Genomic DNA, 12,748 nt, shown 5'->3' on the forward strand with positions numbered 1-12,748 from the left:
AGTGTACAGTAGAGCTCTCGTCTCGCCTCGCTTCCTCGCAGTTGGTCTCGCCTCTCTCGGTCGCCTGTCGGTTTTTTGCGCACGAGTCAAAGGGTCTCGCGAGTAAAACGAGAGCGACCTGTACACACTCGTTCAATCATTAAATTTAGGATAATATTAAAACTTTATGATCCTAATTACCAATTTCTGTTGCGGTGTATCGTGACCATCTTCTTCTTCGCCATGGCTTCGTATTTTTTTTAATGGTTAACGTGAAGAAAATTATAATAACTCATTGCACAAAGACAAACAGCAGCAGCGGTTGCCACGTCCATTATTAACGGTGTTTTAAATACAATTAACGTAACGAGTGTGTACAGGCTGCGCTCTTCTCTCGGTCCTCTCGGTCGAGACTTCCGGCGAGAAGCTCTCGCCGAGTGTGTACAGCCACCATTACATTTTATTTTAATGTTTTGCTTTGATCTTTTTTAATTGAGAATGTCCAGGCACCAATAGAGGCTTTTATTTAATCAAAACATTTATTGACTAAAATGTTCGTATATTTACGCGTTTAAAAATTATACGTTTCTAAAATCGAAAGTAACTAGTCCGGATCACATTCATTGGAAAATATTTAAATATGGAATTCATAAAATCAGAGTATTCATTAGTAAGACTGGAGTAGTAACAAGTATTTATTTCTCCATAATTTTCACTTACTACGAACTATCGCATGTTTAAGTAAATTAAACAATCAATTATATTACTGGTATGATCTCGCATGTCGGATATCATGGCAATTATCACCAAATATGGTAATAATGAACGAAATTATAACAACGTGGCGTGGAAATACCGAATTTTTGATAAACTTATAACCTAATAAGACCTAATGGTCGAAAATATGTTTTTTTTCTTAGTATACGATAACTTATCGCACTTTAAGTTTATAATTTGTAAGATTTTTACCAAGTACTTAAAAATACGAAATAATCAAAATTGTATTTATTAAGAGGCAAACTAGGTAACTTTTTTGGATAGTTTGTGAAATACAATACATTTTGATATTACTCATCGATATTATTGTTATGAGTTCAGAGTTGGTTGCGCTTTTAACTAGATCTAAATCGTTATTTTGACGAATAAACGATTACATTTATTTATTTCTAAGAAAATATTATAATTATAACACAAATTGTATAGGCACAAATACATGAAAATCAAGGCAAAATCGTATTTTTCGTTTTTTTTAAATGACATACACATCAATCAGATAATAAGTATTTATACAACATATAATATAAAAATACTAACAATGTGCTTAGAAATGATTACTTAAAAGTCAAATGAAGAGCGAAGAATCGATTACCAACATTGGGTGTAAAAAATGTATGTCGTCACATACTAGAGTCATAGTTCGTGCTAAGTCTCGTTTCTGAATCTTACATTAAGAGTCCAGGGCCATATCTACTCGGTACATGAAAACATTTGTACATTAGTTAACCTAGGATTTATATCCAAGATTTGCATACAACATATTGTATGTTATGACGTGAATTCGTGTCGGAACAGCAAACATGAGATTTTAGACAGCAAAACATATTTTATTGATGCTGACTTCATTCCTTTGGGATTGCATATGTTATACCCGTATCCTTGAAGTTCTATTTTGTTATAAATATTCAGTGACTCGTACATTATTTTAAGGCCGATTTACATTATCTTAGTGTTTAGGAGAGTGCTTTAGTACAACTTGAAAGGCAAGTTCCTAAACACTAAGATAATGTAAATCGGCCCTTATGTGTAGTAGATTTATTATGTATAACGGTGGAAATTAGCTATGATTATTTGAATAGCTCGTGGAAATCTTCTTTACGCTTCCATTGACTTGTGCGTTAACCACTGATCTATGAGGGCGCAGCAAGTCTGATGAAATTGTAGTTATTATTAAGACTTGGTCGGGGTATTTGTAATTAGAATAATTAATAATAAGAATTTTTTTATTATTAATATTAATTTAGAGTTTTTTTTACGGTTATATTGACCAAAATCAAAGGTCCCGGCTGAATTCTATTGTATTAGGCACTAAATAACAACGTCATCAGCTGTTACGACTATCGGTTTTTATTTTCTATCAAATATGAGTAGTCCCTTCAATGTCGTAATAACAGATTTTGACTGTATATTAATTTAAACATACAACCATTATTTTCCTTTTATATTATTATGGAATTATATATAATAGTTTGGAAATATTCGAGGAAATATAATATCTGAATTCATTTGAATATTCGTGGCTTCGTTTAATTTAAATAAAAGTGACCTACTGAAGTAGGTCAAGCAGAAATAAACTCTATTGAATAATAAAATATAGCAAAAATAGCAAAAATATTAAATTCAAGCCTTTTATGTATATATTATTTTCACTTTGTTATGAAAAAGTAGGTCTTTTGGCGTACGTCAATGTTGGCCTTATATATGTTTATTTTAGCGGTTTAAACTAGTTTAAACAAGTATGTTATCAACAGAATTATATAAAATGTATTAAATATTGGAAGACCATGATTTTCCCGCGTTTGCCGTCACTACGGATAAAGTTCGGCAATTTGCCCATTATGTGTCGGCGAGATAATTATAGGAACTCGTTGTTGTTGGCACAATACCGCCATTAATCTCCTCACTGATACAATGCGTTCGGGAATTCAGAGCCCGCTTTGATACTTAATTTATGAAGATACAGTTATCCACTATTACTGCATTATAATGCCACTTGCTAGCTTTGATGTCCTTGCTATTTTAATGACTGTGTGAGAACAATGCAATGTTAAGGTGATTTGATTTGATCTTTGAGCTTCTGATGAGATTGTTTGTGGATGGATGTCAATTACAGTGTTATTGACATCAAAGTTGCCTAAACATATTTAGGCAACGGAAACTTACAGTCACCAACTTTTAAGGATCAACATTATAAAAACGTAAATCAAATTAAATATCAACGATAAAACGAATAATTTATGAAAATTGTACTAACAAATAATACGATTATAAAAACCAGCCCACTGAATTATAATCAATTCGACTTAGGGTCCTTCAAAAAAGAGCTTATCAATTCTTAAAAGGCAGGCAACGCACTCGCCAGCCCACAGTCATTGGCGGTGGGCGGTGTCACTTAACATTTGCCCGGTTGCCCTGTTCTATTAAAAATAATAATAAAATATACACCATACCATACCACCATATTCTTATTTTGACTTCACGATTGAGTTAGGTTTTAAGGGTAATTTGCATAACATTTATCTTAATCCCTCAATTTACTAAACTCTTTTCAGGTACTTAAAATGCGTGAGTGAACACATGCGAGATATTCAACCATTTGAGGATGTGCCTTCAAAATTATCAGTGCAACTCCGACGAGCATTCGTCGCCACACGCACCTTCCATAAGGCTCTGCGCGCTGGGGCCGACGTTGTTAGAAATATGATACAGGTAATATGACATTCTGTGTTTTTTTATTGATCTATGATCTAGATCTCTCAAGCCTCTTCGATTTCAACAGGAATCAGGCGCTTAGTCACTAAGATATATGTTTAGTCACTTTAAAGTCTTTGAATTGCATAAGTTTGTTTTGTTATTTAATTTTTAAGTATCAGAAAGTGTTTTATGTTATCCTTAAAAATACATTAAGATAAACTGAAATAGTTATATAGTTAAATACATTATAATTGGGTGTGGGTACCCAATACGGTGGAGTTCCTCATACACTAATTAGTTATGCTTTAATTAATACTAATTAATAAGTTGAAAATATAGAACCCTCTTTAGCATTTAAAGAAGAGCAAAGTATTAAGCCAACTTACGAAGCTTTTAAAGGCTTTTTTGGTTGTATTGAAATGGACTACATTTTCGCTAAAATGATTTTTAAGCTTGAGGTACGTTATATTGAAAAGTCGCAAGCCTACTTAACCTAGTTCGGTATTCAACGATTGTCGTAAGTTTAGTACGTGTAAGCTTTCATGTTTGTAGCCTTGTTTTTCCTATCTAAATACTTACGGTACTTACTTAAATAGTAGTATCGAGACTTAAATAAATGTAACTTGGGAATCTGTCTGGTTCTTCAATCTGGGCTAACGATGAGTAAAATCATTTTGAAATTAACGAGTTATGAATGCCAATTTCATCACTTCATCAATTAGTATAAACAAAAATGAATCGTTCAATCCCAAACTTCGGTGTTTCGCGTAGTCATATACCTAATATATAGTGCAGTGTCACATAAGTAACAAGTATTTTTTTTATTTTTATACAAAAACGTACTTTACTGACTTAAAAGTAATTTGTATTCTTATATCTCGAAAAGATATTAGTACCATTTTGGTTTAGTTAGAAACTTTTTATAGTCTACCAATTTTGGCGAGCATTGTCTTAATAAATTGTACAGACACTCCATCTAAGATAAAACAATTGTTGCAAATCTTTATTCAAGGATTGTTAAGCCGTCTGGCGCCAAACTGAATGACACATAAAGTTCGCAATTAATTTTATATGAATGTTACGATGTCTGACACATTATAATTCAATGTTTTATTGTTTTCCATACATTAAATTAATTATGACAGCATTCATTGATCAATCTATACTAATATTATAAAGAGGAAAGATTTGATTTTTTGTTTGTTTGAAATGAATAGGCTCCGAAAAAATGAGCATGTCTCTATCTTTTATAGTTACGTTGCAATAAGCGTCCTTTTATTATTATTTTTTTAATTAAAATACCACCGCTAGAAAAGGCTCTTTATTGGTACCTAGGTATTGATCCTTATCAAAATAAATACCAACGTTTCACATAAGCTACAATTTAATGGCATAACCACCAAAAAAGCATGGTGGATTGGTGTTCTCCTGCCGTTTCTCTTGAATAGTTTACTACTATGTAATATAACAAAAATCTTAGCCACAGCAACGCTTGGCCGAGTCTACTAGTATGTAATAATGTAGTAAATAATTTATAATGTAATACAATTTTTTTTACTGTAATAAGATCCAAACGGAGACACAAACAAGATAATTACATAAATAAAAAAGATCGAGCACCTTACGCCATATTTCGGCGGTAAAATTGCATAACATTTCGTGTCATTGAGGTACTGTGACCTTATTCAAATCACATACACACCAAACACTCATACAAAGCATTTCATCTTGATGATATCATCTTGAGTGTGAAACAATTAGCAATAACAATAATTAAAACGGCCCCTGAATCTTTACTGAGAATTGGCAGCATGTGTGGTGCGATTTAATTACTTTATCACATTCGGCTGTAATTTTAAGAGCATTGACTTGTTGCTTATATAGGCTAATCAAATTGAGATCTCAGTGAACTGATTTGATGCGATAGATCAATGTCTATGTATTCGAATATGCCTATCACAAACCTTTCGCTTGTAATATTTTGTAATTAAGTGTTGCGCTGAACTTTACCTATTTGCAGATATCATAAGGGAATTATACAAATATAATAGCATTTTCACTAGGTTTTTTTATCCGTCACTTCAAACACAGGCATTACTTAGGGTCTGTTTCACAATGTATGGATAAAGTACCAAATAGCTATGCAACACATAAATTATTTGGAAGATTAGTTGTGCTATTTGACATTCATCGGACTCATAGCTTATGATGGACTTTATGTGACGAATAGCGCTATCTGACAGTCGTGAAACGCAACAATAGTGTTTATCCTACAAATAAGTAATAAATAGCTAATTTGGAACTTATGTAGAACTTATCCGTACATTGTGAAACAGACCCTTAATGTTGTACTTTTGCTTCTTATAGATTTATTATAACTGTTATAATTTATTTCCCTTCGTTTCCAGGTGGGTGTAAAGCAAGAATGCGTATTAGCGTGGGCGAAACTTCGCTTCTGTGGCGGCTGCGCGGGCGATGCGACTCTCGCCTGTAGTAGATATTGCCACAACGTCATTCGAGGGTGTCTGCCTGCTCATGCCGATTTGAGCGAGCAATGGGATGCTTATGTTGGTCAGTATATATATGCGTTAGATGGCTAATGAAAGAAGATAACGAAAAAGCGCGGCAAATTAAAAAAACTTAGTATGGTATCCCTAAAAGTTTGATATATTTTGTGGATTAAACTTGATTGATACTTGATTTTTTTTATTATCTTTTACGTTGATAGTAACTGTATTTCTATGAAATTAAATACTATACGTATTTATTCTTTTACTATTGATACTTAAAATTACTAGCATGGCATGGAAAACTAAAACTATATTTATTATAAAACACAACTTTATTCGGAACAATCAAAATAGGAATCCAAAAAATCAATAAAACAAAGTTTAGGAATAGCCTAAACTTTGTTTTAGTTACCTGTAACTATTCGGAAAAAATATATAATAGAAATAAAAATGAGTAATTGCATGAAGTATCAAGAAAATAAATCATACTAACCTAAGAAATTCATTGACAATACAGAATTGCCAACCTAAAATTTTAAAATAATACAATTATTTTCTTTCATTAGCCAGACTCTATCTCTCAATATTTTTCTTTTTTAAAATCACAATAATAGCGATATCCGCACTGATATTGTAGCTAAAATAAATATATTATGCGTGTACTACTCGAATCTATGTTTTTCTTCTGTTTTTTTTTTGTTTTTTTAAAGAATTCACACCAATTGACCTAGTCCCATTCTAAGCTGGTGAAGCTTGTGTTATGGGTACAAGGCAACGGATATACATACATATAATAGATAGATAGACATATAAATACATATTTAAACATCCAAGACCAAAGCACAACACCAAATGCTCATCACATCGATGTTCGTCTCAGCTGGGGATCGAACCCAGGACCCATGGATTCGCAGTCAGGGGTACTAACCACTAGACCAATGAGTCGTCAAGATCGTTTCTTAATAATTTAAATACATCCTTTCCAGATGCCGTTGAAAAAGTGGCTGACCGTCTTCTTGGTCCATTTAACATAGCCATGGTGGTTGGCCCAATCGACATCAAAATATCTGAAGCAATAATGAGCTTCCAGGAGCACAACCAAGAGATATCCCAGAAGATCTTTTCTGGTTGCGGAAAACCGGTTTTAGGCGGTTCAGGTGGCAGTACCGGCCCATTCTTCGCGCCAGACAGAGCTAGACGTTTCGCTCGCTCCATACCAGACTTCGACTGGAATAAGTCGAATGATGTGGACGATTTCGTTATAGAAACGTCATTGGAAACCGTTGTGAATAACGACCCGTCGCTAATAAGCCTCCGGACGCCGGAGGATATTCGTAAAGCGACGGAAGAGTTGAAGGAACAAGCAAAATCGAGATCTCGATTCCTTCAGTATATGAAAGGAGATATAAGCTTGCAGCAGTTCGAGCAACATGAAAGAGAAAAGAGAGATGCAGAGGCGGGAGATATCGACTTTAGAGCGTTCGAGTTCGATGGGAAACGAGGCTCTAAGAAGAAGAAGCCAGTTGCTACCAAAGTTGAGGAGAGTCATGGTAAGGAATTTGAGAATATAGATGTTTTTTAATTATGATTATATGATTTTTATGAGAGGTTTAATAAATCATTATTGTGTTTTTTAAACATTTTCCTGTTACTATCAAAACCCAATCAATAGGTCATTCACAAGTCATTAATCTGACGTCTTGTTATTAATTTAAGCCAAGGTCACCGCATTAGTAAAAAACTATCTTATGTTCCGAATATAAATTCAAGAATTTATTATATGAATTATGTAGCAAGTAATTTCGATAAAGGAATGTATTTGATTCATCTGTCGGAATTATGAATTGAATAAAGTTTTTAATTTATACTGGTATTTCAGGCGCAGAAGGCGGTCCCGCGTTAGAACGTTTAGTACGTGAAACGCGTGCACGCGTACGTAGTTCGCGTCGCTACTGGGCGCATCTGCCAGCGTTGCTTTGTGCCTCTACAAGTATTACGTCCGCGCCTTGTTTCAACGGAACCCATGTTGCTACGTAAGTTTTATGAATATTATATTTATACTTATTCAAAAACATACACATAACAAAAATAAAAAAGCAGGTTACAAAAGTTATAAGGCACCGGGCGGCCTTATCGCTAACAAGCGATTTCTTCCAGGCAATGTGGAACAATGAAAAAGAAACACCTACGGAGGGTAGAGTACAAGAAATGCAAAAATAATTAACAAACAAAAAAAACTCAAAATAACACGTTTAACTTTAACTAAAATAAAGTAAAATCTAAAGAAAAAATAACAATAATAATAAACAAAAATTTAAAAGCCAGTAAAAAAGCAAATTGAATAACAATAATTAATATATATAAGCAGAGCTAATTACGAGGCAGATAGAAAATGATCAAAAGGCTTTTTAAATAAATTTAAAGACTGAGCTCGTCTAATATCAATTGGTAGGGAATTACATACCAACATACTTTGCACAGTAAAGGAGGAACGTATTTACTTTGTATGCAAAAAGTTTTAGATTTAATTTGTTAAATTATTTAGCAGTAAAATTGACACAGACACACAAATATTCTCATTCAAACTAAATATTAGATTATTATTTCACATAAAAGTTAGTAGTTTGGTTTAACATGATTCCCTTATGACTTATATGTAAATTGTTTTTCTTTAGGTACACAGCAATCGCAGCAGGAGATGGTACTGCAGCGCTTGCTTCGAACCCCGAAGTGCGAGGACCGCCTCCACAGCCATCCGCCGTTGCAAGAGCACAACTTGATTCTCTCAAGTCTCTTACTGCGAGACTTAAAGACGCTTACAACGGCGTCGAAGTACAATGGAAGGATACAGGTTAGTGTTTTCTTGACGTACATTAAGTTACCTTTATGAATAAATTATATTTTGATTTAAAAACTATTCATAAGGCGATATATCTTTTTATTTTAAATCAACTTTTAACATGTGTAGAATCAAAACAGTCATCTATTATTCTGTGTTAGAAACTTATGTGTGTGTGTCTAAAATAGTCTGGTTAGGTGTATTCATTATGGTCACCTATCCAGGCTTTAGTAAATTTTGTACATAAATAGTTAAGTTACTATCTATGTACAAAAAAAGCGTTATTTTTATTAGATTGCCAAACAGTTACTAAAGGCCACACTGTTTTGCAACAAAATTCGACGAGATAATAATGAAATAAAAATCTATATATATATAATGAAAATGGTCTTCGTTTGAGGCTCAATCACGCCTAAACCACGATTTTCCTAGATGGTTTATGGCTATTTATTTTTCGAATTCTAACGTTCCTTCATTTTTTTATTGCTGTTTTACTTTTATGAAAATTTATCCATACGGACTTCACCGCGGAAACATTCGGGGAGGCTTCCTAGAACCTCTAAACGTCAACATCTGTTAAAAACTCGATTTTCGAAATATTTCAATTTTCTTAGCGGGAAGTTAAAAAGAAGAATAATAAAAATATGAAAAAAAATAAAATAATGAAACAAAATTTATTTTAATTCGTCCAGCAAAGCGGGTGCGAAACGGCTAGTGTATTATAAATAAAAAAGACTAAATGTTAGAATAGAAATCATCTCAAATTGAAATTTACAGCTGAAGACCTACAAGCAGCAGCTGCCAGCGACGACTTTGTGGAAACTGCTGGATCTGGATCCGGCTCCGGAGACCACACCGACGACACTGAAGACCTACCTGATGACGATGATGAAGACAGGAACCCTGATAGCGATTATCCTGAAGGTAAGTTAAAAGACAATATTGCATGGAATATTTATAATATTTAGTCTTAAACCTTATGGTCTGAACGCCAGAACCAATGGACTTTCCATCTATGTGCTCATAGCACTCCCGGTGGAGGAAAACATCGTGAAGAAACCGCCATGTCTTAGATCCAAAAAAGCCGACGGCGTGTGTCTGCACAGAAGGTTGATCACCTATTAGAAAAAAACAATGATCAGGAAACAGATACATAAAATCTGAGGCCCGAGCCTAAAAGGGTTGTAACACCACTGGTTTTTTTATGGTTATTACATACATTCCAAATTCTTCGTATATTTGTAGATTCTAATTTAATTAATTCTAAACCGAAATCTTATGTTTTTTGAATAGTGATGTCAAAATCTGTACATTGGCATATTTTTCACAATATAATTTTTTTTTTAAATTTAAATGCCGTCTCTATATTCTATCCTTGTAAATAAAAATACCTTTAAACTTCCTAGGATCTGGCGAGCATCAGCCAGAAATCGAGACTACCGAGCCGGAACCAGAAAACCGGCAACCCATCCCACAAGTGCCGTTCGTGCCGTCGATCATCGACAGTCCAGATTCAAATAATGTCCAGCCACGCGTCCATACCGAATCAGGTATTGATCCGGTCGAAACCGAAACAGTGGAAACCGCTCAAGAGGAACCGGTTGCAGGGTCAGCGGACAGACTGTCACTGCATAAAGCTCTATTTACGTACGCCCTCCCAGTTGTATGTGCGTGGTTCGGTACTATTGTTACTGAACTGTTTTAAAACTCCGGCGTCTGCATTTAACACCGCAAATTGGTAGATGACAACTTGATGAAACATATAAAATGACATACAAAAAACATTTTGGCTTGACTCTAATTTCTACTACTAAATGCGCTTTACGGTCAAACACCTCCCGTATACAGTCCTGGTATCGAGGAGTTTGTTTAGTAAGTTTAAAGTATATATATTCTGAAGTTTTTCAGTACGGAGATTGAGTTATATGGGTTTGAGTTGTCATATATCTATATCGTAAACGAGTTAGCATAATAATTTATTATAGTATAGCGTCTCCTATAACATGTTCCGTTAAAAGCGAGTGCGTCGGAAGACCTAGTCAAGAAGTCAGTGCGCGAACGCCGTCTTACGCACGATACAATACTCAAAGGCCGATCAAATATACCTTACTCTTTCATTTAGCACGCATTAAACAGAGACAACAACAAATTCATTTCTATATTTATTTGGCTTTTGCGTATTTGTAAGTTCTGTCAGTGCGTAGTTTATCCACAGGTTCGCGGGTGAGTGATCGACAATAAACTTTATCCCAATGAATATTAGGTCGTTGTTAGAGAATCAGCCAAATTGTGTATTTATTTAATGATCTTGTAAATATTATGTAAATTATAATCGAGTTAGATAGCGAATGTTTTACGTCACTTCGTATGATCTTAGCCGAGCTCGCGCCATGTTCTAGAAGCGATATAAATTGGGAATATGTAAATATTTTGGCGCGAAATACGGTGTAATATGAAATGTTTTAAATTGTAAATAAATTAGTCGTTAAACTAATTATAAGTTGAGACTGATTCGCTTTTCTTTTTATTCTCGTATTTTTTATGTAATTACACACTATATAAAAATCGATTTATTTGTAATTGCATTTTATTCGTCCTAAGTTTAACCGACTGACGTTTAGGTAAAATTGCTTTATTAATTTTATTTTAATACATTGATATTTTATTTAGCTTCCAGTAACTCATTCTGTATATAATTTCTAATAAATGTAGACCTTTTCAGTCTTTTCGTGAGTTTTAGGTAGCGTTAACTAAGATCTTTATACCATTAGTCATTTTTTACGCACAATAATGAACTAATACCAATGTAATTAAATATTATGTTTGAAGGCATATTTAATCGTGCAAGTGTGGGACCAAAAACTAAATTCTTTATCAATATATTGTGCCATCTACTTAATAATTGAACGCTGTACATTCTTCGCATTTCAACTAACTTGCACATTTATTATTGCCATGTTTTATATTTTCACTTTTCATAGCTTGCAATACCGTATAAGCTTGTATGGTAGAACTTCAAATATATACCGAGAAAATTACAATTAAGGATTTCGATGTTGGCAACATTAATGTTTTGCCGCCCTCGGTAATATTATGTAAATAAGTACATGTTCAATGTAATCTGTGTTTTAGGAATTAGCTTTTTTACAGTTAAACAGGGTACAGTAAAATGTCGTACTTTGATTCATGTTACAATTTTGTCAGAAAGCCTTGTTTTAAAATAAACTATTAAAAATTCAGAAACTACCGATATACGTAAATTAGCTCATATCAGATAAATCTAGCTTTGCCTTTAAAATATATCCTAGATTGCATATTTATGTTGTAATAGCTTTATTGCTTTGTATGATGAATCAATTATTGTCACATGAAATAAATGTTATGATCATGAATTAGTATTGTATGACAAAAATACGTACGTATAGATATTGAAATCTTTTATAAAAATATTACGTAATGTAAATAAAATGGTAACATGTGTATTTAGTTGTTTTATTTTTTAAACTCTGGTAAACACTTTGAAGAACGAAAATTACCCAAAGTTCAATTAGTTCGTGTTCATACAAAACAAATCACTTTATAATAAAACAATTGACTGAACGTAAAAACTAAAATAGCAATTTCAATTCTTATTATTATACAATCCACTATCGGACCTAGTGTTAATCTAAACCATTCTCGAGTCGTCCGAATTCGAAAAAAATCCATTAAATTTGTTCTGGAGGAGTTCCATAACAAACACAGTCACCGAAATACATATAATGTATAAATAATTTGATGCATTTTAATTACATATAATATTTTATAGAGTGCGATAGCTTCTCATGGTGCAGGAAGTCATACTTATGCATTGGAATTATAATGAATATATTCTAAATCGCGCTATCAAATTAAAAGTAGATAACATCTTAATATCAGCCACAGGGGCAAAATAAAATATGTTTATTAT

At 33.3% G+C, this 12,748-nt stretch overlaps 1 protein-coding gene across 1 annotated transcript in view; it reads left to right on the forward strand.

Annotated features, from left to right (window-relative positions):
* The window catches only part of LOC125051163 (glypican-6), an 82,581-nt gene extending 70,300 nt beyond the window's left edge, over positions 1 to 12,281 (forward strand). Inside the window, exons 5-11 of the mRNA XM_047651336.1 lie at positions 3,309 to 3,465; positions 5,859 to 6,021; positions 6,947 to 7,510; positions 7,840 to 7,993; positions 8,636 to 8,811; positions 9,577 to 9,723; positions 10,206 to 12,281. Of these exons, the coding sequence (XP_047507292.1) occupies positions 3,309 to 3,465; positions 5,859 to 6,021; positions 6,947 to 7,510; positions 7,840 to 7,993; positions 8,636 to 8,811; positions 9,577 to 9,723; positions 10,206 to 10,504 (1,660 nt within the window). The 3' untranslated portion in view covers positions 10,505 to 12,281. The remainder of the gene's footprint in view (positions 1 to 3,308; positions 3,466 to 5,858; positions 6,022 to 6,946; positions 7,511 to 7,839; positions 7,994 to 8,635; positions 8,812 to 9,576; positions 9,724 to 10,205) is intronic.
* Positions 12,282 to 12,748: the final 467 nt, after the last annotated feature.

Source organism: Pieris napi, chromosome 7 (assembly GCF_905475465.1).
Source record: "Pieris napi chromosome 7, ilPieNapi1.2, whole genome shotgun sequence".
NCBI lineage: Eukaryota > Metazoa > Arthropoda > Insecta > Lepidoptera > Pieridae > Pieris > Pieris napi.